Here is a 26,865-nt window from a genome sequence, read left to right on the forward strand (position 1 = left end):
TTTTGTTTTGTTACAATGTTGTCTTAACCTTTTAAGGTTTTATGTTTTGTAACTATAAATTAGCTAACATTTCCAGAACACAAACAGAAACTATTTTGACAGACAACACTGAATAAAATGTTCTCATTACTTTTTCCTCCTCCTTTCATTTCTAACGTCCTCTGACGTTACTTTAAGGCTTCATGGTTCATAAATATAAGTCAGGGTTATGTAAAATATCATTTACTGCACTTGAAAGGGACGTATTGTATCATAAGAATAAATTAATCGGTTTGCTAACCACTTGAATGATTTTAACAACTGTGCACCGTAAAACTAATGGCAAGATTTTGCAGCAGTGATGCATTTCAACGTTAATAGCATAAACACATATATAATGCCATTAAACAAACTAGGGAGACTGTATACTTGGCTAAATTGAGTCACTAGAGCTTACTACAGTGTGACGTGTAAAACTTTATTGAATGAATGCAGTGAATACACAAACATAAATAAAACCACTCGCAACTTCCACTCACTCTAATAAATGAGCTATGAGGAAAATGTAAATCACAGTCTGCAATGAAATGCAAAAAAAACCAAAGACAGCAGTCGCAAAGATAATATGTATATTTTAAATGACTTACAAACCTCTTCATTTTTTAAACCAAGGATGAAGCATATACAGTAATTGATAATAAAACCTTATCTTTTTTATATTAAGTAAATGTCATTTTCTTTTTTTACAATCGTTACTGAAAAAACTAACCTAAAAATTCTGGCAATGGCTTTAACATGCAAGCTTTGTTCAATCACCAGAAATGCACGGTCACCCGAGTCGTCTCAGCATGTGAGAACTAAAACCCATTTATTAATGCAAATTAAATTACTAATTATATAAATATTTCACGGTATACATACCACAGTATTTTGTAAGTAAATAAACTTGAGAGGTAAAAATGAAACAAAGGGACAAAATAAATTTGCGTATATGTTTCATTGTAGCATGCACAATTCAAGGTTTCAAGGGAAAGAGGGTAAAAAAACATCTTTGCAATCTTCAACTTAAATCTTCTTGATTTTCTCCCCAACAATAAGCGGGTTTTCTTTCCTTATTTTCTCAGCTGCATCAGCCTTGTAATCGAAGCTACAGTTGTGAACATCTGAGTATCGATGGATGCTGCAAAACAAGTGTCCGCACCGGCAGTCGAAGCCTGTCATATAGAAACAAAAGCTAAATTAGCACAACATACTCAAGATTTATAAAATAAAATTTACACAAATATTTTACATACACAAATATGCATACACACATTTATTTATATGCATGTATGCATGTATTTATTGAGGCCTGTCCATTTAACGTGTTAATTAGATTAATTACGCGTTGAAATTATTAACGTATTTTACACTTGCCCCGCCCCAGACCTAGGTGGGTCATCTGACATTTCATACAGTTGATTGATGACAAATATGAGGCAGGGTAACAACTCACTGCGTGATGGAGCCTACATGTCCCTAAAATTCAAGATATGGGGCAAAAATGCCCCTGTATGAGTTTGTCTCATTTACATCATATAGTTAAGCAGTATCACACGAACAATAGGCTAAGAAGTCGTGACGTATTGTCAAGTATGGTGACCCATACTCGAAATGGTGCTCTGCATTTAACCCATCCAAGTGCACACACACACAGTGAACACACACCCGGAGCAGTGGGCAGCCTTGCTCCAGCGCCCGGGGAGCAATTAGGGGTTTGGTGCCTTGCTCAAGGGCACCTTAGTCATGGTATCGAAGGTGGAACAGAGTGCTGTTCATTCACAATCCCCACCTTCAATTCCTGCCGACGCGAGAATCGACCCAGCAACCTTCAGGTTACAAGCCCGACTCCCTAACCATTAGGCCACGACTACCCCCCAATATCACAAATATTGTGATATTACTAAGTGCAATATCACACGAGTGCAAATGTGATACTGATCTTATATAACAGTTCAGTAAGTAATATTGTGTTATTTTAGACACAATGTTGTCTGTTTTGCCAACGAAAATATAGAGAGACAAAGCAGAACTGTTTGTCTCCGAGCAACACACAGCGGCATTTCATTTCTTAATGCACATTTTGAACGAATTGGGTGAACCATTTGGCACGTTGAACCACTGGCCATAGGCTTGTTGGATTTGAAGCGGCACTGCACAGAACGATCGGTGTATGACACCAAAGTACCCCGAGAGCGATTCAAAAGCATAAGGAGTCGTCTGCTCTCCGATCGCTCTCGCGGTACTTTGATGTCACACACCGACCGATCTGATGGTGATGATCCGCTTCAAATCGAACAAGCCTAATGATTTACTACATTTACTACACTCCTGAATGAATCAGCCATTTGAACGAATCAAATGAACATAAAATTTTCCATTTACTCACCCTCATGGTCCAAAAGAGTACATGTAATACATTATGTCGAATCAAACAAAACATTTCTTTCTGAAGCTACTTTTTATAATGTGTATCTATCCATCTATCTATCTCAGTGTATTGCATGGTTTTTGCATACCAGTGAGCCCGACTTTCTTGCGGCAAGTGAAGCAGCGGTTCTTCTTGGGTCTGGATTGCTCTGGTACATCTGAGGTTTGCTCTGAGACATCTGAGGCTAAGAGTTTAATACAGGTGTCAAAGATTTAGAAATGCTGCTATCATGAACATTTCAAATGGGATTCTGTATATCAAAAGTTCTTGGTCGGCATCCAGTTTGAGCCTAAAACTTTTCCTCAGATATTATTGATCAAAACGTTCTGAAGAAAATGTGGCAAGCATGATAAAGATGAACGTTGATACTCCCGATACTCACCAGACACTCTTTCTATGGGTTGACAAGTTTCATCAAGCTTCCTCTTTCCTCTTATGCAATCCTTTCCTCCTATGCAATCCTCCGCTGATGAGCTACCCGCCTTGGACTCCTGGATGTTTCTCGCCAATTTACTGCACGACACTTCTATACAAGCAAACACAGTCAATTTTATAATTATTTTAAACCAGCAATTGTGCATTATTCATTAACTAGGCTGTTGTACTTTGGAGAGTTAATGCTTTTGTTAATTAACCAAGTAGAAAAAAAATACACATGGTTATTGAAAGATATCTTTCAATAACCATGTGTATTTTTTTTCTACTTGGTTAATTAACAAAAGCATTAACTCTCCATACATACATATACATACACACACGACCGTTCAAAAGTTTGGGATCAGTAAGATATTTTAACTTTTTTTGTTTAAAGATGTCGCTTATGCTCACCAAGCCTGCATTCATTTAATCAAAAATACACTAAAATCAGTAATATGAAATTTTACTACAATTTAAAATAATGGTTTTCTAACCATGGTTTTAGTATCCAGCTTGTTTTTCAACGCGGAAGTAAGACCTTTTCTGCGAATGTGCGAGACTTCCAGTTCATTAGCCGCTATAGGGAAATAACGAGAAGAATAACATGCAGTAAACGGTAAAACTGTTCGCACTACAAACCAGTGCGTTCATAATTAAGATAATACATTAAAAAAAAATATGGTAAGATACACCAATTTGCAATCTCAAGCAGCAAAATGAGCCGTTTTGTACAGCTAAAAACAGCTGGAAGCAGATGACACCGGAAGCCAGACACATTCAATTCACAAATGGCCGCATTTACTCTTACGGGAAAAATAAGATGGATAGATACTTGAAAATATAGTTTATTCCTGTGATGCAAAGCTGAATTTTCAGTATTACTACTCCAGTCTTCAGTCACACGAGCCTTCAGAAATCATTCTAATATGCCGATTTATCATCAGTGTTGGAAACAGTTGTGCTACTTAATATTTTTTTGGATCTGTGATACTTTTTTCAGGATTCTTTAATGAATAAAAAGTTAAAAAGAACAGAATTTACTCAAGACAGAAAACTCTTGTAACAATTTAAGTCTTTACAGTCACTTTTTTTTCCCCAATTTAACAAAACCTTGCTGAAATAAAAGTATTAATTAAAAAAAATTAAATAAAATACTGATCCCAAACTTCTGGTAATATATATTATATACAATATGTAATACAGTATACATGCAAAATATTTTTATAAATGAATAAACTTCTAAAAACAAATTGCTTTTGTCTGTAAGCTAATGCTAGTTGAGTAAAGCTCATTATTGAGAGAAAAAGCAATACGACTAAACCTGTGCTTGGTTTTCAATCAACATTTGTTATTTAATAACCTTCAACATTAATCTCTATCTTATAAACAATTCTATCTAATTAACAAACAAGAGCCTTATGATCAGTAAAATCAGTAGACATACTAATGTAAGCCAGTTAAAAAAAAGAAAACAGGGCTTTAATCAAATGTAACAAGTGAACTTTGAGCACTTATTGGCCTGCTCTCAAAGCAAACAATCAGACGCATTTGGAAGATGACGTCTGGCTGTTTCTATGGAGTTTGACAGAGCGTTTGTCTCTTTTGGTGTCATGGTAATCTGCTCAGTGTCTGGTTTTGGAGCAGGGGATGTCATAATAAATGGGTCAAAGTGAAAAAGGGAACGTACCTGGTGTTTTCAGGCCTGATTGAGCTGCTGCTGAAGCACCTTCTTTGTGTGTAACTGCTGCTACTGCTGGTGTTGGCGTTGAAAAACACTGACTAGAGAGGATGATGAGAAAACATCGTTGTGTTATACAAGTGAAAATACATACCAGTTGTGTAAAACTTAGAAGTGGGTGTTATAAACCTTATAATCACAGTACGCGTAATTTTATATCACTGCTGGAAAGTAAATGAGAAACTGTTCATATATTTAATAAACATGCTGTAATGCCTATTTGCGGATAAAGCAATAAATTAAATACAGTACAAAATAGTGAATTAACCATTAAAAAAAAAAAAAAAGATTTTTACTGAAATAAAATACTAAATTTTTCTAAATTGGGTTTATTTCAGCTAGCTGCCAAGGCAACGTTTCTCATTTTTATTTGGTTTAACAAAGTATTAAAATAACTAAAACTGAAATTAAATAAATAAACAATTAAAAAAAATAAGACGGGAAAAAAAAAAAAAGCTATCTAAAATGAAAAGTAAAACCTAAAAATAAATATAATTCTAAATATTAATAAAAACTACAGTAGCACCCCACTGATTAAAAAATAAATAAAAAAAACTTATTGGAACTTGGATGAAAATAAATTAAACTATTCATAAATGAAGTCTGCCATCAGCACAAAAACAGCTTGACCTTATGTAATATCTAATACCCGGGTTTAACAAAATAACAACAGTAGAACTGCCCACTGATAGTCATACAAATATATCTATTGTTACATAAATGGCAGTGCAGAATCTGCCGACACACTTCTACCGTATGCACAGTCAAACCACTCAGTCCTAAAACAGGTATCTCTTCAATAAGAAAGGGACCTTTTCTTGCCCTTTTGAAATAAGAGTTGCACAAACAAACTACATCCTACGCAATTGAAATGACTTAAGCAACTGTTATGAGAAATGATGGTAATGAGGAAGATGTTGTACCTGTTTTGTTCATGCGGTGACGTCGATTGTACAGTCATAGATTCTCCTTTACTGCTAAGGCTGGAAGACACTATAGGCAATGAAAGAGCAGGAAACCCAAAATGTCAACACTTCCATTTTAAGCACTCCTTATTCTTCAGAAGCTGATAAAAATAACAGAACAAGTTTCCAGCGGCAGGAAATTACTGCATCCCTGAACGAAGGTTAAATGCTGTTGACAATAATGAAATTATAGCTTATTTAAAAAATAATAATAATTGGGTGCGGACCAACGGGATTTCACTAAATATGTGTCAAAAAATAAATAAATCCTGAGTTAAAAAAAAAAAAAAAAAGTGCTGTTGAACGATTAATCGCATCCAAAATAAAAGTTTTAGTTTTCATAATGTGTGCGTACTGTGTTTATTTATTATGTATATATAAATACACATATATACATTTTGAAAATATTTACATGCATATTCATATAATTTGTCATTTATAAATATATAAACATTTTTCTTAAATATATACATGCATGTGTGTGTGTGTGTGTATTTATATATACACATTTTGTAAACAAACTTTTATTTTGAATGCGATTAATTGTTTGACAGCACAAAAATTATAATAATAATAATAATAATAATAATAATACCAGGGTTTCCACAAAAATATAAAGCATCACAACGGTTTTCAACATTAATAAAGGTTTCTTGAGCATCAAATCAGCAAATTAGAATGATTTCTGAAGGAAGGATCATGTGACACTGAAGACTGGAGTAATGATGCTGAAAATTCAGCTTTGATCACAGGAATAAATTACGTTTTGAATATATATAAAAATAGTTATATTAAACTAACAATAATAATAATAATAATAATAATAATAATTCACACAATTACAAGTTTTACTGTATTTTTGATCAAATAAATGCAGCCTTGAGCACAAGAGACGTCAAAAATATTACAAACATTTACTGAACTCAAACTTCTGAAATGTGGCATGAAATCAAGCAACAATTAAACTTAAAGAAATTTCTACATTCTTAAAACATGATTCTGATCTTATCATGAATGATTCACTATGTAATGACTAATAACTTCCTCCTCTTTGAAAAGACCTTCCTTTTAAATCACAACCCCCTCTTCCTTTTGCAACCCATTTGCAAAGCTAACTCACAAATGTTACATTAAAGTAAAAATCTATGCACAGCATTTTGGGTTGACATTAAAAACCCATCAATGCCATCTCCTGATGTGATCAAATACCGTTAAATTCTGATGGTAAAATAGTACTTGCCAACACAGAAGAGTTGGAAATGGGTCTTTCTGCGATACATCTGACTGACCTGCATCGCTGGACCTGCCACTGTTGTTCTGTCGCTGTAAGGAGTCTTTGTAGCACACCGAGCACATCCCGTTATTACGCGGGTTCCCATAAAACCCACAACCATTGGAACAAAGCACTTGTGTCTGATTGGTCTCCTGAGCCATATCCCTCTCCTGTGGACAGAACAGAGAAAGATCACCATTAAAAAATGTAGTTATTTAGAGGCTAAATAACAGACCTAAAAGCATGCATGAGAACCAGTGGTCCATTTCACCTTAAAAGAGCTCTGAGTCTACGATCTGTGCTTTGAATACTGAGTGCACGGCTGAATTAGGCTTTGTGCAGATGTTTGAGTGAATAAGACACTTATCTGATCTTCCTCTGACATGTTCTAACTGTCTCTCTGCACCTGTCTGTAAGGCTCGGTCTCTCTCAGACTACCTGTGTGGCTGTCTCACATTCATAATGTAAAAGAAGCGTCCTCGCTGTGCTGAAAGATGGGAGAAGAGGGCAATTACACCTTTAAAGGAAAGAAAAAAAAAAAAAAAAAACAGCCAGACATATGCAGACAGACAATATGGATGATGGATAGTTGGAACGACAGACAGAGATAGAAAGATGGAATGACAGACAGATATATGCTATATGGATAGATGGAGCTAAGATAAAACGATGGATAGATGGAACGACATAATGATAGAAAGACAGAACGATGCACATGGAAGACAGACAAGATATATTACAGACAAATTACAAATGCCATTTAATTTGTAATTTTATTAAAGGGATACTCCACCCCAAAATAAAAATGGTCATTAAACACTTACCCCCATGTCGTTCCAAACCCGTAAAAGCTTCGTTCGTCTTCAGGAACACAAATTAAGATATGATGAAAACCGGGAGGCTTGTGACTGTCCCATTGACTGCCAAAGTCCAGAAAAGTATGAAACACATTGTCAGAATACTCCATCTGCCATCAGTGGTTCAACCGTTTTGTTGAATAAAGTCATTATTTTTGTTTTATTTCCATACAAAAAGTATTCTCGTCGCTTCGTAACGTTATGGTTGAACCACTGATGGCATATGGAGTATTCTGACAATGTTTTTCATACTTTTCTGGACCTTGACAGTGCAATTTACTTGGCAGTCAGTGGGACAGTCACAAGCCTCCCGGTTTTCATCTAAAATATCTTAATTTGTGTTCCTGAAGACAAATGATGATTTCAATGATGTTCTTAAATATACATTTTCTGCATTTCACCCATCTAAGCGCACACACAGCAGTGAGTAGTGAACACACACAAAGCAGTGGGCAGCAGCCTTTTTTGATGCGGGGAGCAATTGGGGGTTTGGTTTGCACCCAAGTCATAGGTTTTGAGGGTGGAAGTGAGCACTGTTCATTCACTCACTCCATCTACATTTCCTACCGGTACCCAAACCAGCCACCTTCGGGTTACAAGTCCAACTCTCTAACCATTAGGCCACCACTGCCCCAACACCAGGAACAATATAGCAAGAAAAAAATAGTCACTACTGCTTCCATGTTGACTTTATCATTACATAAACACAATGCTTCAACATAACAGTGTTCTCGGTCAATGTTCAAGCCAAACAGCAGCTTTAAATCAGCTTCCAAACAGGTTTAAGATGGCCCAAGTCCTGATGAGAAAGAGAGTGCGTAATTCTGAGGTGAATGTTAAGAACTCAATCGAAGTTTCTTCAGAACATACTTATCAAATAGGATGTGCACACAAACCTACACTGTCTGGCTAATGTACAGTAAGCCGCAGTGCTCACATGTGTTGCCCTGTGACAGGCCCTGCACTGGATCAGATACAGAATGGGCTCAGATAAAGACACGCAGTGATCCTGTTGCTCTTGTTGGAGAGATACTGAGGACACTGGTCAAGAAAGACCAAGGACATTTGCTACAAGCCTACAACACAATGACCATTACAGAACACCTTGACAAACACCACAGATACCAAAGTACCAAAGATCATTTCAAAAATAATACCTGGGAAATAATGAAAACAACTAGAAATGATGCCCCTTAATTTGGTAAATGAACCAATAAATAATCATTTCAAAGCATTAGAGTCAATTTAAGCATCACAACATAATTAAATAAGAATAACTACTTGTTTTGAAAACTGCTGAAGTCTGTTTGAATTAGTGATGCACCGATCATGATTTTTCATGGCTGATTCCGATACCGATTTTTTTTTTCAAGCAAATCGGCCGATTTCAGTTTCCGATTTTTTTTTCTTTAAGCAACAAACAAGAAAGAATGAAAGTATACATAAACAAGATGTTTATTTGGTATTTAACAGGCCAAACTGGCTTTTGGCTATTGAAAACAATAACTGTAACCATCTGAAATTAACGGCAGTAACTGCGCAGTAAGTAGGCTACATTCAGTACAAACATAGATGGTCCTGACATCAACATTTAGCGTTTGTTTTTAAAACTGGGTTGACACTACATAAAACTGGCTTTAAATGAAAACATTAACTGTAACCATGTGAAATTATGGCAGTTCTTCACCTCCACGTCATGCATTCATATCGTTTAATGCACAGCTAGCCGTTGATTATCCCTTACATATTCAACAATCCAAACAAAGATGTTACTTATTCAGCATTTGTTTTTGCTTTTAAATTTGGTATAAAGAAATAAGGTCTTTAACAGTGAAACTAAATAAAAACCAAAGTAGGCTATATAAATAAATTATTCCAAAATGTTAAATCAAATAATGTTTAGTGCAACGAGTAAAACAAAGATGCAACAGCCGGTGCTTTTTAAATCAAAATAAGTCAATGTAATTTTAAGGTAAAATAAAAATAATCATCCTGTACAGAACTGACGTTTACTTATGGCCTTTCAAAAGTGCATGCAAGTTCTTCTTTACAAAAAGAAGCATTTCAGCTTTGTCACAAGTTAGACGGTTTCATTTCTCATCCAACACGTGAGAAGCTGCGCTGAACAAACATTCACCATCTAGGCTTGTGCAGGGCGCGCAACTTCAGCGAGCGCCGGAAAGAGGCTCTTATTTGTGCACCAGTACACCAACGGCTGTTTGCTTCTTGGTATCTGCCTTTCTGTGTTTGTTGTGCCGAATGTCTTCCAAGCAAATGACATTTTCGCGAATGATTACAATGTAGTCTGTGCATGCGGGTGCACTTCCGGAAAAATCGGCTGAAAAAAAGACAAAAAACTACTTATGTCCGTTCAACCAGTGCATCCCTAGTTTGAATTTAAAAAAAAAAAAAGGTAGGTGTGATGGTAATTTTAGGAAAGCACTTCTAGAAATGCTGTCCTTAAAGCAGGGTTCCTCAAATCTTTCCCTGGAGGGCCAATCTGCTGCATAGTTTAGCTCCAACCCTGATCAAACTCACCTACCTGTGCTTTTCTAATGATCTTGATGATTAGCATGCTCAGGTGTGTTTGATTAGGGTTAGAGCTAAACTCTGCAGGAGTGGGCCAGATTTGAGGATGCCTGCCTTAAAGTGTCTTACATTTGAGATAAATCCCCAAGTTGATGGTTTCCTACATTGAGAAAAACACAATATATATTTCCAGGAATCAAATGTATTTAACAAATACAGCAGAGAACTGCACAATCAACATATAGAGATCAAAAACAAAAGGAAAGCATGCAGAATACTGCATCAATTACTACTGCTCAAGCGTTAGGTTCGATATGAACAAACTGCTATAAGCTTAAGTATTAAATTTTGTGGTGTAACTTGTCCCACATTTTAAATGACGAGGCTTTACTTGTACTTTATAGAGGGAATGGGGAAGTGGACTGAATTTCATTTCCTAAGGTCAGAAACTTCTCTCATTCATACCTGGAACTGACATCTGTCTCAGGTGATTCAATCGCATTAAATTAAAGCCAGGGTCAAATTTCTTTGTAAACATTCAGAAGTGGTCAGAAGCAAATGTGACTACATAACAATAGGTTTGAATAGAATGCATGATACATATTTACTGCTGTAATATGATTATTTAACACTCTTCATATATGGAGTGCTCTTTTCACCTCATATACCAGCTTTTTTATTATAATAAAAATAAAAAATAAATGCTCTGCAGTACAAATTGTTACTTTTTCCCATTTGTTCTATTAGGTTCCAGAATCTAAAACCATCTGGAAACGGAAAGAGTATAGTAAAAGCACTGAAGTGCTTTATATGGCTTTGCTGTTAGTGTTGAGAGTGTCATTAACTTATAGGGAAAATACAATCACAATGGGATAAAGATAAAGAAGTGCTTGTGTGGTAGACAGTTCCCTTAATAAATAACCAGACCACATATTCACACAATACAAATACTCTAGTAGTCTTTTAAGCTAACATCAGTGACATGTCACTAATTATGGGGTCACTTTTTAGTACAAAGATATAGAAGCAAAGTACATCTACAGTCCTCTTAAATCACAATGAGTTTGTTTCATTATCAATTAAACCGGCTGACTACAACTAGAACTTACAGCAGTTGGATTCGAGCACTAAGATAATCAGGTTTCCACGGTAACTTGCACTATTTACATTGTCCTTTGTTTAAGTAATCATGTAATAACAATGGCAACACCGACTAAAAGCAGATCTCATCGTAATATGTCGCCTATATATCCATACGTTTGCCTTCCTTACCTGGTTATTGGTTTATAGTGAGCACCTCTCTGTTTATCTTGTGCGTAACGTCGCTAGCTGTTTAAATGAAAGCTGGACATCGTAAAACACACGGAGTAATAATAGAACGGGTTACGTACACGCCCACTGAAGCGCTATTGGTCGCGTCCTGCAAGCCACGCCCAGGTACATCACGAACCGATTCATTTTCGCGAATCGGCTCATTAGAACAGTTCGTTTCAAAACAATTTCTGTTGTGTGCACGAACCGTTTTTGTGAACTGATTTAAACGATTCCTTTAACAACTGAAGATTTGACTCTAAAGAACGAGTCGCTCCAAAATCATCTCGATTTTCTTTATTTTACACGTGTTTAAATAAACGAAAAGACGAAGTCATGTACGATTTTACGATCATTAATTATTTGCAGCGACTGCTCACAATACATCAGATTCTTTCAAATGTATTAACATCACATACTTCCCCAAAGACATGAACTGTTTTAGTTTTAACAGCTGGCATATGTTTTTCCTATCTAGCAGACAACGAATTCACACATACACACTGTAAACTAAAAAGCAATATAGTAAAAAAATTAACTAGTTAACTCACCACTGTTTACTTTTCCCAACTCCCTTAATTATCTCGCTATTAGCCTGCTAGCGTTAATTACACAGCTAACTTACTCGTCTTCTAAACTAACGGCTATTTGCTCTCGTACAAACACATAAATAATTGTTAGGCGAGTTTAAGGTAAGCTTAAAGCTGTTAGGTACGCTTTTGCTACACCAACAAATACAACAACAGGTTTAGCTCATGTCAAGTTGGCTAACAGATCACAAACCGCCGCAGCTGTTTCACCGATTCAACTGATAACGCCCGCATATAAACTCACCTCCGCACTCCTGGCGACTAATGTCTCGATGTCGCTGGATTAAAAGAGTTTGCTTTATTGTCTTGCACTATTAAAATGTTTGCGAAGTGTCTTCGGCGTTAGCCAGCTTCCCTTCCCCCATCCGAGTAACAGCCTGTTTGTTAGTTTTGACACTCACTCCAGCCCCCACTTTAACCTCCCCGGTGACGTCCCATGTGCCATATCATCGTTTTACTTATTCTTTTTCATATTTTTATTTTATATATACACACACACACACACACACACACACACACACATATATATATATATATATATATATATATATATAGAGGAACATACATTCTTTTTGGACTGGTTGTTTTAAAAAAATAAATATAATATATGTAGTATATAAATATATTGAATAGACTTATTACAGCACTCTTCTTTTATTCTTTTAATTTTTTAAAAGTTACTTTTAGAGTTTTAAAATGACTATTTTGAACAAACCAACTATTATATCCAAACAAACTACTGAATGTAGTTTCTATGTGAGTTATTATTATTATTATTAGTAGTAGTAGTACATTAAATTTATTGAAGGACTAGAATTTAACATAAACAAAATGTAATTTTATTATTAAATTTTGTTTGTTAAATTCTAGTCCTTCAATGTAACAGTTTATATACCAGCGGTCAGAATAGTGACCATAAAAAGGTTTTTATTTATAAAGCTCTAAAAACCGTATTGACTGATGTTTTAGTGCACTTCCTGCAAATATGGAAAAATAAAGGGGCTCAATTAAATATGTGTAGTTTTGTCACCTGACCAGAGCAGTTTATTTCCTGTTTGCACCTTGAGAAGATGATGGCTGGATCAATACATACATACATATATATATATATATATATATATATATATATACAGAGGAACTTTCTTTTTGGACTGGTTATTTAAAAATAAATAAATAAATAATAATAATAATATATATATATACATATATATATATATACATATATATATATATATATACATATATATATATATATATACATATATATATATATATATATATATATATATATATATATATATTTATTTATTTTTAATTTTTTAATTTATATATATATATATATATATATATATATATATATATATATATATATATGTATATTATTATTAGCTCCAAAACGAAAGGCTAGTACAGTGTGTTAAGATATGACAAATGACAAATTGGTCCACATTATCTTTAAGGTGTCTAGTATTAATATATGAATTCAAATATGGAAAAAATATGGAATTCACATATATTCAGTTTTGTTGAGTGTGGTCACAAAATGTTGCAATGACAAAATATTGCACCAAATTAAAAATTCAAATGTTGCAAAACAATTACAATATCGATGATGTAATACTGGTAGCACTAATATATAAACATTTGATGTTATATTTCACAAAAAAGTAACAATTTTGAAATACGTTGATGGTTGTATTTTTTCTTTTTTTTGTCTTTTATCTCAGTGTTCCTATCAATGTTGTATAAGGTTTTTTTTATGCATAATAGTAACCCTAGAATGTGATCAAACAGTTTAAAATAGCTGAGCTAAGATATATAAAATTTTTATGACTGCAGAAATATGTTAATTCAGTACACACATTATCCCACCGGTGACACTTGTGACCGACCATAAAACACAATTTTTCACACACTTTTCCAAAACAAATGAAAAAAAATAATTATTGATTATTTCAAAGGGTTAATAACACATCAGTTGGATATTTTCATGTCTGGGAAAAATTTGGGATTAAAAGGGTTAAAAGAAGATTTAAGGATCTTTGTCACGATCATTCAAACAACTATTTGCCCATTTGTCAACAATAATTTTTAATCATAACAAAATTTTATACATTTTGTAAAGGTCAGAATACTGTTTTATTTTTACAGAAATATATCTGAAGTCATATTTTGACTTTTAATTTTCACAAAAATTATTTGAAAAATTAAAGTATGAATAAAATATGTGTGAATAAAAAAGTATGAGTAAAATATGCTTTCTAATATTTAATATGTTAACTTGAAAGCAAAAGGCATTTTAGTTTAAATAAATAACAAGCAAACATTAACTCTAAAAAAAGCTTTGTATTATGATTATGTTAATGAAACAAAGTAAGATTTAAGTTAAAATTCTCTCATATTACTTTATTAATACCAAAAGTTTAAGCAAAATGATGCTTTCATTGATCAGTCACTTTATGGCAAAAAGAGGGCAACTTAAAAACTTTATGCTGCGTCCCACAGAATAATAATAATAATAGCCTAATAATAATAAAAAAGAAAAGTCAATCGAGTTTGCAACAAATGAGCAAGTTTTCAAAAGAGTGTCCTTTAAGGCTTTTCCCTGGAAGATTTTTTTAACAATTATTAATGTACAAATAACTTGGCAATATCAAAACATCTTCATCTTACAATATACAGAACAGCTGCAAACAATACAACAGAAAGAGAGAGAACAGAGAAGGTGAAAAAATAAAAATAAAAGCCAAAATAAATCATTAAAGGGGGGCTATTTGTTTTTTTGTAAATCATATTCTGTAATAAAAGAAAATAGATCGATTGCATTTTTCTTTTTCATCAATTTAAGGGCTTTTGTATACAAAACAAACTCGTTATGAAATACATAAAAGGCTGGTTTAACTTTTAAGTACTTAGATTTGTGTATATAAAATTTTCCAAACCTTTCCCCTGGAATGTTTACCTTTCGTCAAAGGTCATGTAAACTGACTCCGCCCACTCAGGACGACCAATCCATTTGTATACTAGCCCCGCCCACTCAGGGCGACTAATCTATCGTGCATTAACAGATCACACGCACACGTGTTGTTAATATCACTTTCTCACGAGTTAATCATTAACTGCGCTGCTGAGATGACCACAGCGGTCTGTTGTTTAACGTGTCTGTTTGCAGTCTGAGTGGATTTGGGCAGCGCAGATTCATTATGGCAGCTCTGCGTGCAGCAAAACAAGCTTTGAGAAGAGAAATCAAGGGTCGAGTGGCTGCAGTGAGTGATCAGGAGAAACTAAGACAGTCTCGAGTTGTCTCGCAGAAGGTAAATGTCCCTGACATGTCAGCTGAGAGGAACCTTGTAAGTTAGTATGGGACAGCAGTTAGATTATAATTGCACAAACATAATATCGGAGTGAATAAGTAAATGTTCTTGGAACGTAGTAACTTCCGAGGAACGTTCTGTTTACGTAAAGAACACATTCCAGGCTAACGACCAGAGAACGTTAGAATGGCAGATTTTGGAAACGTTCTGGGAACCAAAAATCGTTCGCTGGGTACGTAGTTCAGTAACCTAACCTAACCTAACAACCCCCATATAAATTTTATTTTGTTATCTCAAGGTACAGAGATCATTCCTTAACCACTTAATACGTGGTGTTTATTACATCACAGAAAATATGCCCAAATCCATTAACTTTTATTATTTATAATGGTTTAATATGTAATTATTTTAAACGTTGTTTTTTTTGTTTTTTTTTAAACATTGACAAACCTGTATTTTTTTTTTCTTTTTTTTTTCTAATTTCACATTCTCTACTCACACATTTCTTTTTAAGATTTTGGATATTTTATATATATATATATATATATGCCAGAATATCTTCTGCACACATCCTGGTCTCCTGCTTGTTCTTCTATTTTTGCATTTCTGTAAGGAAAACGGTGTAAAAAAATAAATAATAATCAAAAACAACATTAAAATAAACAAATCATACAAAATGTAAAATTGTAAATAATATTTGTCAAAAGATACATAATATATTATTATAATACATTACATGCAATAGTTCAGTAGAGAGTAGAAAAAGTGTAATGTAACAATAGAAACAGGAAAAACAGTGTACAAATTTATTTAAATATAAATAAATTAATAAATAAAAACAATATTTAAGTAATATAATGCATACAATAATATTATATTAACAGTACAGTAATGAGTTGGAAAAAAATAATCGTACAATACAAACTAAATGTTTTCAATTCATTATTTTTGACTGCAAACTGTCTTTATACAAGAAACTGTATAGATTCCTCTGAAATTTAAGGATGGGTGGCCCCGCACAATTATGATATATGTATTAGTCTGTGGCATCTAAAAGATTGAAAGCCCGGCTTTAGAGATTATTAACCCTCAAACCTCATATGCTGCTTGTGTGAATGTTCATACTCCTAATCCTAAAACGGTTTTGAATTGCAGGTGTGTGGAAAGTGCTTTGGTTATATTTTTACTCCTAATCAGAAAAAAAAAAATCAATATACTTGTTTCATATTGATGTGTTTTTGTTTATTACATTAATTATATTATATGTTAATACAGAGACGTAATTGCATATCCTAGATTTAAGCAATATACGACTGTAATCGTAATTCTTGCAGTCAAACGTTCATGTTAATCATGTTACGAATAAACAATATAATTTGTGTTTAATAACAACTATCCAAACTTATGCCTAGTTGTTCAGGCATCCCAAATACCTGTCCAGCCAGCGCGTCGCTGTCTTCCTGAACATGCAAGATGAGGTGCACACAGATGACATCCTCCAGGACATCTTCAAGAGGGGCAAAGTCTGCTTCATTCCCAGATACTTCACCAAGAGCAGTCATATGGACATGTTACGACTCAGAGACATGGAGGATGTGAAGACGCTGCCCGTCACGTCCTGGAACATCCAGCAGCCAGCACACGACGACAGCGACAGAGAAGAAGCCCTGGCCACAGGTGAGACAGACAGAAGACAGTATCCTCTGACAAATCTTTTTTTAATTTTTTTTTGTAAATATATTAATAAAGTATATGTTAAAAAAACACTTGAAATACAGATGAATGCTGCACGTTTTCATCAAAAAATGATGAAAATATGGCTTCTCAAATCACAGAGACTGCAGTTTTATTAAATATACAGTATAAGCTGCAAGATTCAGAGTAAAGCACAGTATATGGTGATCATTTACATGTGAGCAGCTCATTACCTGATGTTTGTCTCAGACCCACTCAATCAGCAGTAAAATGCCACCGTGTATAAGAAATTAAGACCGCCATACATATTAGTATTAATATTATAATTTTAGTTGTACTGTAAATTAAAATTGTTGTTTAAAATCTCTTAAGTACTAGATTTTTCAGTTATTACAATAGTAATATTTCTTATTTTGTTTAATAAAAAATACTTAATATATTATTGTATATTTTTGACCAAACTATGCAGCCCAACAAACAAGCTCTCTTAAAAATAAAAAATTGTACTGTACAATAAAATTATGATAGTTTTCTTAAATTTTGTTAGTTAAATATTACAATAGTGATTTATTATTTAATATTAGCACAGCAATAATAATAATAATATTTTTATTAATATAGTCGTATTGATTTATAATCACAACATGTTTGACCAAATTGCGCAGCCCAACAAACAAGCTTTAAAACAAACAAACAAACAAAAAATGCATCGCTATCACAGTTGCACAAAATTGAGCAGTCCTAGTTGAAACTATTAGCTGATAATGATTTATAGCATTTAATTCAGTCTGAAAAACACAACGTGAGGCGTAATGATCAGACTCAGTTTATTAAATTTGCTTGTAATAAAACATGCAAAATAAATTCTGCTGCACATGTTCGCAGAGCTGTTAGCTAATGTAATTAATAATAATATTATATAATAGTTCTTATTATTATAATGTGAGGAAAGTGTTATGTGATGTGGAAAAGGACATGTGTTGTACCATTAGAGGGTGCTCTCATTCCACAGTTACATTTGGCTTCATATTCACACATAGTACATTCAAGTATTGCTGTTTTATGTTGCTTTGAATATATAGATTGCATCTAAACATTAACATTAGGATATTTTCAGTGTGTTACTGCAATGTTGAATATTTGCACTTTTCCAAGACATTGCAGTGTCGAAGGACTGTACATATGCTGACTAGCAGTACTAACACCATGATTTTTAAAGTTCCTCGTGAGATTATAGCTCAGAAACAGATTAAAGATCGCAGCACCACCTAGTTTTACTGTAATCACAAAATATTCTCTCTAAATGTGTCATGCATCTAACATGAAATAAGTTGGCAACACATTGTACTCCTATTATTTATGCTTTATTAAATTAATGCAGGATAGTATGGAAATTATAGTTAAAGAATGCAAGACACAACTTGATTTTATCCATCAGAAATTGTGAAAAGTGGGTGTTAACAGAAGCAAGACAGAGGTTGGAGGTGGTTTATGTGTTCCTTTGCGATAACATTTTCCAATAAATCATGCACAATAAGACCAGAAATGTGTATTAATAATTTTTTTAAAATGCAGGGTCTTTTTCTCTATTGTTTCTTCATTCATTGTGTAATTTAGTAATTGACAAAGTGTTTACTGTTAGATTTTGTTATACCGCATGAGTCGTGAACTTGCCATCATATTTAATATATTCCCCACATTAATTTGCAGTAAGTGAATTATGACTCATAAATCATGCCAGTGCCTGCATACAGCTAGTATTTATGGCTTTTGTGACTGTGGGCTGTTTATGGTTATCAAAGATGTGCTTTTCATCTAATCGTCCTAATTTCCCATCTATACAGTTTACTTAATCTCTATAATTTATCATCAGGCTAATTATAGCTTAAGTAAACTGTACATTCTAGCAGAATGTCTTGTTTTCTAAAGCAAATAGGAAAGAAATCAGCCGTCTGACTGTGTCCGAGTGGTGCAGAATATAAACTAGGCAGGTGTTACAGGACGGCAGACCAAAGCCTCTCGCCCCTGTGGAGTAAGTAATAACTCAGATTAAAGTCTGTGTGTTTTAGACCCAGATTTGATGGGGTGTTTGTGTATATGTGCATTAAAGAGAGAGGAGCGGATGAAATATACAGCCGTTCAGGAAAGAGGGAAGGGAAGACAGAGAAATGGGATATGATATGCTGTTATGTGAACCGCACATGAGGAGGGGTGTAATCGCGCCGAACTGTCCCGGTGTGAGAGAGGAAGGTGGCTGTTTTTGTGCATTTTGTTCCCGCAGAGTGAAACAGTCACCTTACTCCTGCGGCTTTCTCTCGCTTGTAGAGGTGTTTGCCTTTAAAGTCAACATGAAATAAAAATTTCAAAGTTTATTTGCTTTCTAAATAGAGATTTCTGGTCTTATTGTTGATGATTCAGTGCACGTAGGATTTAAAATGTTGGTATTTTAAAGCTTTCATTAATATGTAATAACTTGTTTCACCTCTGAAACAACTTTCCTTTATATAAGTTATTTTAGTATTATTGATATGAATTAGATTATAATTATGAACTATGATTATGCTTTTTTTGTCATTTTAATAAAATGTGTATTTATTAGTTTTATTTTCATTTATAATAGTTATTTCAGTATCATTGATATAGAAATTATCATTCATTTGAATTTATATATTTTCTGTTTGTTTTCACTTTAAATTTAAAGTTGAAGTCATTTCATTGTGTGTTTGTCACTTTTTTTAAAATATTTTTTTGTTTTCAAATGTCTTAATAGTATTTATTAATTTTTGTTTTTAGTTTATTAGTTTGTTATAATATATATAATACAGGTGTTATTTTAGTATCACTGATACACCATTATAATTTTTGTTAATACTTTAAATGATATTTTATTTTTATTTGTTTTCACTTTGAATTTTACTTGGTTTTAGTAATTTTGTTTATTTTTTTTATTATTTAAGTCTATATAATATTTTTCTTTATTGGGTTTAGTTTCATTTTAGCTATTTATTACATAATACAGTGCTATTTTAGTTGCACTTTTGTTTTGAAATTGTGTTTTTGTCTTTTAGTATTTTTTCAAAATAGATCTATATATTATTTATTAATTTTAATTGAGTAGTTTGTTATTTTAGTACTTCAACATAAATTAAATGTTTATTTTATTTCAAGTAACAAAAAATATATATAAAAAATAGTTTGTTCTAGTTAATGATGATAACCCTGATATAATATTAATTTTATAATGGCTATTTAGATATTGTTTTAGGTTATTATGATCATTTTGGGTGATGATATGATTGAAGTAGTAAAATGGGCATTGACTTTAACAGCTGTTGCCAACAAAAAGAAATAAAAGCTGTGACTAGAAATTGTCAGGTGTGTGTGTTTGTATTTGAAGGACGGACAAGCGTTGAATCTGTGTGCTGGACAATCTTTGCATTCTCGTATTGGCAGTACATCACTGTGACACTAAGTGCTAACAAGACTGAATGGTTTGAATCCAGCGAAGTGAACTTCATTGCCTATCTGTTGGTGTGTCTGATTGAGGCACTCCGATAGCATTTAATCTCGCAATAACACTACATTCCTCACTGTCTTCCCTTAAGGTCACACCGTGCCGCTTGTAAATCAACAAGTTTTTATATGATTCCAACAAACATTTGGACTTAATGAACTGTGCCGTCTGGATGGAATGACTCATATTTCCGGCTTCAGTATGAAAAGCATCATCTCATAGGCACAGCTGTTAGTAGTGTATATGCCTAACCATACATGAAATGAGTCTCTGAAAAATACAGCTGTTTTAGTGAATTGAAAATGTTTTTTTTTTTTTTTTTAATCCTTTAAGTACTCTTTTATACCTACCAAAGCTGCATTTATTTGATCAAAATACTGTAAAAACAATAATATGGTGAAATATTATTACCATTTAAAACAACTGTTTTCTATGTGAATATATTTTAAAATGTAATTTATTTCTGTGAGACAAAGCTGAATTTCCAGCATCATTACTCCAGTCTTTAGTGTCGCATGATCCTTCAGAAATCATTCTAATATTGAATTTTAATTCGCTCAAGAAAAATGATTATTATCAGTGTTGAAAACAGTTGTGGTGCTTCATGATTTTGTGGAAACCATAATACTACTTTTTTTTTTTTCAGGATGCTTTGATGAATAGAAAGTTCGAAAGAACGACTTTATTGGAAATAGAATTTTTAGTGATGTTATAAATGTATCACTATTGACCTATTTTTAATGCATCCTTGCAGAATAAAAGCGTTATTTAAAAAAAAAATATATATGTATGTGTGTGTATATTTTTTTTATTTAATTCTCACACACACCTACACATACACACACACACACACACACACACACACACATATATATATATATATATATATAAATTACAGTAGAAAAATCTATCAATTTGTGTCTCTCTTTTCACATTTTAGCAGCATTATATGACTGAGGGTTTGTCATTGAAAAAATGAAAGCAATCATAAAAGTGTGCTTTTCATCTACAGTAACAAAAAAATCAGAGGAATCCCCCTCGGCACAAGCCTGTGTTTCTTCAAATCCTTTTTTGCTTCACCTTTTACACCAGAGGATTGTGAACTGGGATCGGCAGATAAATAGATGAGATGACGAGATGAGACGGGAGAAGTTTTTTTTTGAAATCCTGCAAAGGACTGATGCACTCTAAGATTGAAACCTTAAGCAATTTGGGGACAAAATGATGATTTGAGATCTTGAACAGTCTCAGATGTTGCTAAGATTTGGCCTGAAGGCCTGAGAAAGACGTTCTGCAGAAATGATGAAAGTAAAAGATCTGCGATTGCTCGAGTAGGATGTTAAATACAAGTAGTCTTGTTTATATTGGAGATGATCTGATTGGTTCAGACTCATTAATAACAAAATTATATTTTGAAGTATGCAGTTGAAGCTCTCTGAGACTATGCTGTCATTTACTGCCTTGTTTTTGTTTTTTATTTAAAGCGACTCCCCAACACAGTCGTGTCATGTTGAAAAATGTGTATGTAATTCTCCTGTTCTGCGTAGATGCATTATTAATGAATGTTGAAGACAGGCTTATTAGAACAGAGCCGACAGTGAAATATTGAACAAGCGGTGCAGGAACAGGCTGTGATTGTGAGACGTTCACACCATTAAAATCAATATTTAATGGTTTTGCTTGTTTAAAATTCAGACTCGTAACACAGATTTCATGAAAACCAATAACTTTACATTTATAGTTTGTCTTCAAAATTGGCAAATTTGTAAGGCCTTTATAAGCAATGGGCCTCATTCATGAACATAAACAGAACGTAAATCCATTTGTACATAAATTGCTAAGTGCATTTCAGTGTGATAGTAAACATACTAATGGATTTACGAATGAGATGCACAGAAATTGGTTCTGCTTGCATTTCAACAAACAGGTTTATGAAGTTTAGCTAGAGTTTACTTAGAAGTGTGTTCTACTCATGTTTCTTGTAGCCCAAATTGTGAACTTAAATTGTAGTGTTTGTTAGCTAGAGTGTAAAAAATGTTTTTTTTGAAGTTGTAAATAAAGATTATTAGAGTACATTTTACAAGACAGTCTTTACTTTAAAATTTCATGTTTAATTCAATGTGTTCTTTGCCATTTTTTGTTATTATTTGTGAAATTTACTAGCAATTTCTAAAGGAATTTGAATTTTATTAAAAAGGCATCTTTACACAGCCGGTTCAAAACTCTGTGCATAAAAGCCAGACTAAATTATGCCTGGTCAGCCCGTAGTATTGAAGTATACAGTTGTAATTGTGTAAATGCATTCATGCCACCTCTGAGCAGCATTAAACAGTCTGTGTAGACACCAAAATACCACTTCAGAAGTGCTTCTGTGCCACCTTTGCAGTTTACATCTGGCAAAAGTAAATATTACACCAATTCTGCAGTGCTATAATCCATTTGTAAATATTTGCATAAAATTTCAAAGTTTGCATACTAATGGATTGACCCATGATTTGTACACAGTTTGTTCTGCTTGTTTCATGAATGCGTCCCAGAGTGATTTTGTGTTTGTTGGCTGCATGTGCATAAATCTATTCACAAGTGCACCATTGCACTAAACGTTTTGCGTACAAATGGGTTTACAAACTGAATTTTTTTCGGATCACATTTCATGAGACATTTTCATAGAAATTGCTCAAAAACTGTTGAAATTTTAGATTAGAAAACCAAAAGAGTGTTCTTTTTATTTACAACTTGGAAAAATAATTTTTACAGTGTTTGAAAAATAGGTTTGTTAGAAGAAGGTTGTTTTGCAGTCTATACATAGCTAAGAAATTGAGTTTAATAACGATTTGCTCAGCATTAAATTATATTAGTTTCAGCATACTTTTGCAGTATATTTACTGCCACATTCTTGTTAATCAGCTAACCTTCAAACCTATCTTGTGTAATACTTATAATTAGCCACTAATTAGCTAGTTGTCATTGCTTTACATGTCTGCAGCTATCATCTGAAAGAAGAATTTGTGTAAAGACATGCATTGATTATATCCGTCAATTAGAAAGCATGCATGATTCATATTTTCCATTATAAATAGCCATAATATATTTGCAAATGAACAGAAAATCTGTGAAATAAGTATGTTCTTCTATAAAACACATGAAACTTTTTTTGTAAGCACACAGATGCTTTGTGTTTCTAGCTCTTAAATGTCAGTCTGTATTGCCTGAAATCCACTCTGTGGTTTCATTTCGGAGCATGTTTGGCTTCCCCGCACTTCTTATTTTTTGTCAATTTTTATTTTTTTTTGGTTCTTAAGGCCTGAAAATTCACTGTATTGTGCTGTAATGGTGTAATTTGAGCTCCAAAAGCAAATCTGCATAATCCACATAATCTTATTTAATTACTGTCTTTCCTTTCTAATTTTGTTACAGGAGGACTGGATCTTATCCTCATGCCTGGTTTGGGATTTGATAAGAAGGGGAATCGGCTTGGCAGAGGAAAGGGTTTCTACGACACGTATTTGGAGCGCTGTAGGACGCACCCGAAGGGAAAGCCGTATACCATCGCCTTGGCTTTCAAAGAGCAGCTGTGTGCTGAAGTCCCAGTGGGTGAACATGATATTCTTATTGATGAAGTCCTCTATGAAGACAAGGAATGAACTGCTCCAGTCAGACCTTAATTTCAACACTGCTGAAAGTCATTTGAATTCAAATGATTCCTGCGACATTGATCCCGTTTCTGAATGAAATGCATTAAATCTCTTTGGATGCAATCCATATGCTCAAATCAAATAATGTCTGGGGACTCTTTCAGAGAAGAGTTTCTGTATCAGCATAAGAATTACCAAACGCTCTCTACCAAAAGGCTAAAAATGCAGTCTGTCCTCACATTAAAGAAACAGTTCACTCAAAAATGGAATTTTGGCTTTTATTTAGTCACTCGTGTTGTATTAAATATGCAGGTTTTTTTTTTTGTGAAACACAGGGATTTTTTTTGAAGAATCTTCATACTGTTCATTTCTATAGAGGGAACAATTCATTGTGACCATGTCTGTCACCATTGGAGTACTCTTTATTATTCGTGCACTATATTCCTAGTCTTCTGAAGTCATTCTATAGCTCGGTGTGAGGAACAGACTGAATAATAAAAAGTCATTATTCACTGAAAAATCCTCCACTGCAGCTCTCAAATTTGATGCTCCGCTACATATTTTTGATTTGGCATGCCCATGTTTGTTTACAGCATGTGCAAAAATTACCGTGACACTGTTTTCAAACTCAAATTATTATTTGAATTTTGATAGAAAGTAACTTTATAAGTAACAATATATTTCATTTCAGTATGTTCCTCAGTCAGGCTTCAGATGAGTTTTGTGGTACTTTTTTTTTTTTTTTTTTTTTTTTTTTGGGAGTTTGAAAACTGTGTTCCACAAAAAAGTGATAGATACGGGATGGAAATTACATGAGTGAATGAATAATGACAGAATTCTTCTGTACCTGATTCTACTTGATTTGTTTTATCTTGTCCTGAAATGCTTTAACTTGAAATATTATATTATAGGCTTGTCCTCAAATTTAAACACCATTATCAATTAGTTATATGTATATGTGACCCTGGACCACAAAACCAGTCTTAAGTCGCTGGGGTATATTTGTAGCAATAGCCAAAAATACATTGTGAGAGTCAAAATTATTGATTTTTCTTTTATGCCAAAAATCATTAGGATATTAAGTAAATATCATGTTCCATGAAGATATTTTGTCCGATCCTAACAAACCATACATCAATGGAAAGCTTATTTATTCCGCTTTCAGATTATGTAAATATAAATTGACTTAAGACTGGTTTTGTCGTCCAGGGTCACGTGTGTGTATATATGTGCATGTAGACAAAAAATGTGCCTATACTTTTTATAATATATTTTTCTTCAGCAAGGACACAGTAAATTGATCAAAAGTGGCAGTAAAAACAATGTTACAAAAGATTTTTATTGTAAATAAATGCTGTTCTTTGGAACTTTATATTAGTCAAAGAGTCCTGGAAAAAAGTATCACTGTTTTTAACACTACCCTGCTTTAAATGTATTGACAACTGAAAAAGCCATTGCACTGCATTAGTGCATACTAGACTCTTTTAAATAGAAGTCTTTACTCTTTTCTTATTTGCATTTGGATAGAATTTGTTAGAAACTGCATTTGATATCCTTCATTGTCTCGTTAAGCAGCAGAAGCATTGAGATTTGCCCCGGTGCTCTTTATTGACAAACAGCATGTGAATTAAGACAGGCGTAATGAGCAGTCTGTCATAGGTTCTGCCGCAATGACTCTCTGTCGTCCTCTTGCTTTCTCCATTATGTCTCTGTGTTGACCTAATTGCAGTGAACATCTCTGAAATGTTTTTCTTTTTCTTTTTTTTGATGATAGTTGTTTTCCATTTCCATAATATAGTCTTATTGTCTATTTTTATGGCATTTTGTGTTCTTCAAAATAACTTTTTTTTCTGTTCCATGGAAAGAAATAACACCATACAGGTTTGAAACTACATGCACGAGATTGAGTAAATAATGACAGAATTTAGAAACCATATGTAGTTTTGTGTATTTTTGCGTCGTTGGAGCCCCCTATAAGTTAACTAATTGGCTTTCATTTTCGTTAATATCTCTAATATAGCTGTATGAAAAAAAAAAAAAATGTAAAAATGAGCTTGCCACGCATATTTACATTTCAAGTCCGCATCAAAATCTGACATAAACTGCCCCATGAATGTTGTTTCTTATGTTCAAATAGCGTTAAAAAGCTTATACTTCAGGCTGGACCAGCCAATGCTTCCGGAGCTTCTAATGTCATCTGCAATGACATAATGACTTTATCAACTGGCAACTGGCTATTCATTTACAAAGTGATACTTATTCCGCCTTATTACGCATAACACATGAGTGCACCGTCTTGGCAGTTTTGGGGAAAGTTACTTTTAAAAGTAATGCATTACAATATCGTTACTCCGTAAAAAAGTAACTAGTTTTACTTAGTTACTTTTTATGGGAAGTAATGTGCTATGTTGCATTACTTTTTCTCATCTGGTCTGGGCTTGCTTGTTTATTTTTAATATAAAAACATTCTATTTTTGACACATGTAAAAGCCCTTTCACACCAAAAGTGAAATGAATAAGCCTCAGGTTGAAGGAATTAAATTCAGTTATTGCAGGTTTGCGTAATATTCTGAGTTTG

At 33.4% G+C, this 26,865-nt stretch overlaps 2 protein-coding genes across 9 annotated transcripts; one reads left to right on the forward strand and one right to left on the reverse strand.

The window, feature by feature from the left end:
* Window positions 1-443: 443 nt before the first annotated feature.
* On the reverse strand, window positions 444-12,545 carry zfand6 (zinc finger, AN1-type domain 6). Of its 8 annotated transcripts, none has more exons than XM_058783410.1 (8): window positions 12,374-12,545; window positions 7,114-7,329; window positions 6,810-7,012; window positions 5,528-5,597; window positions 4,554-4,645; window positions 2,832-2,975; window positions 2,538-2,633; window positions 444-1,193 (listed from the first exon to the last, which is right to left on the reverse strand). In XM_058783410.1, exons 3-8 carry the CDS (start codon window positions 6,961-6,963, stop codon window positions 1,045-1,047), a joined length of 705 nt encoding a protein of 234 aa, XP_058639393.1. In that variant the 5' UTR covers window positions 6,964-7,012; window positions 7,114-7,329; window positions 12,374-12,545; the 3' UTR covers window positions 444-1,044. The 8 variants fall into 8 exon arrangements, with proteins under 8 accessions (XP_058639393.1, XP_058639397.1, XP_058639391.1 ...); XM_058783414.1 differs by having other exon boundaries at window positions 6,859-7,012; window positions 12,374-12,540; XM_058783408.1 differs by lacking the exon at window positions 7,114-7,329 and having other exon boundaries at window positions 12,374-12,543.
* A 2,653-nt stretch (window positions 12,546-15,198) lies between these two features.
* mthfs (5,10-methenyltetrahydrofolate synthetase (5-formyltetrahydrofolate cyclo-ligase)) lies at window positions 15,199-25,659 on the forward strand. Its single transcript, XM_058783602.1, has 3 exons — window positions 15,199-15,443; window positions 16,856-17,120; window positions 24,070-25,659. Exons 1-3 carry the CDS (start codon window positions 15,333-15,335, stop codon window positions 24,294-24,296), a joined length of 603 nt encoding a protein of 200 aa, XP_058639585.1. The 5' UTR covers window positions 15,199-15,332; the 3' UTR covers window positions 24,297-25,659.
* Window positions 25,660-26,865: the final 1,206 nt, after the last annotated feature.

The sequence above is a fragment of the Onychostoma macrolepis genome, chromosome 07 (genome assembly GCF_012432095.1).
Source record: "Onychostoma macrolepis isolate SWU-2019 chromosome 07, ASM1243209v1, whole genome shotgun sequence".
In the NCBI taxonomy this organism is placed as follows: Eukaryota; Metazoa; Chordata; class Actinopteri; order Cypriniformes; family Cyprinidae; genus Onychostoma; species Onychostoma macrolepis.

Coding starts and splice junctions, on each gene's coding strand:
- zfand6 (XM_058783407.1), bottom strand. Junction 5,598..6,858: donor TGGCAGGTCCAGCGATGCAG/GTCAGTCAGATG, acceptor CATTGCCTATAG/TGTCTTCCAGCCTTAGCAGT. Junction 2,634..2,831: donor ACCCATAGAAAGAGTGTCTG/GTGAGTATCGGG, acceptor TTAAACTCTTAG/CCTCAGATGTCTCAGAGCAA.
- mthfs (XM_058783602.1), top strand. CDS start 15,333: ATGGCAGCTCTGCGTGCAGCAAAACAAGCTTTGAGAAGAGAAATCAAG. Junction 15,444..16,855: donor CTCGAGTTGTCTCGCAGAAG/GTAAATGTCCCT, acceptor ACTTATGCCTAG/TTGTTCAGGCATCCCAAATA. Junction 17,121..24,069: donor AGAAGAAGCCCTGGCCACAG/GTGAGACAGACA, acceptor ATTTTGTTACAG/GAGGACTGGATCTTATCCTC.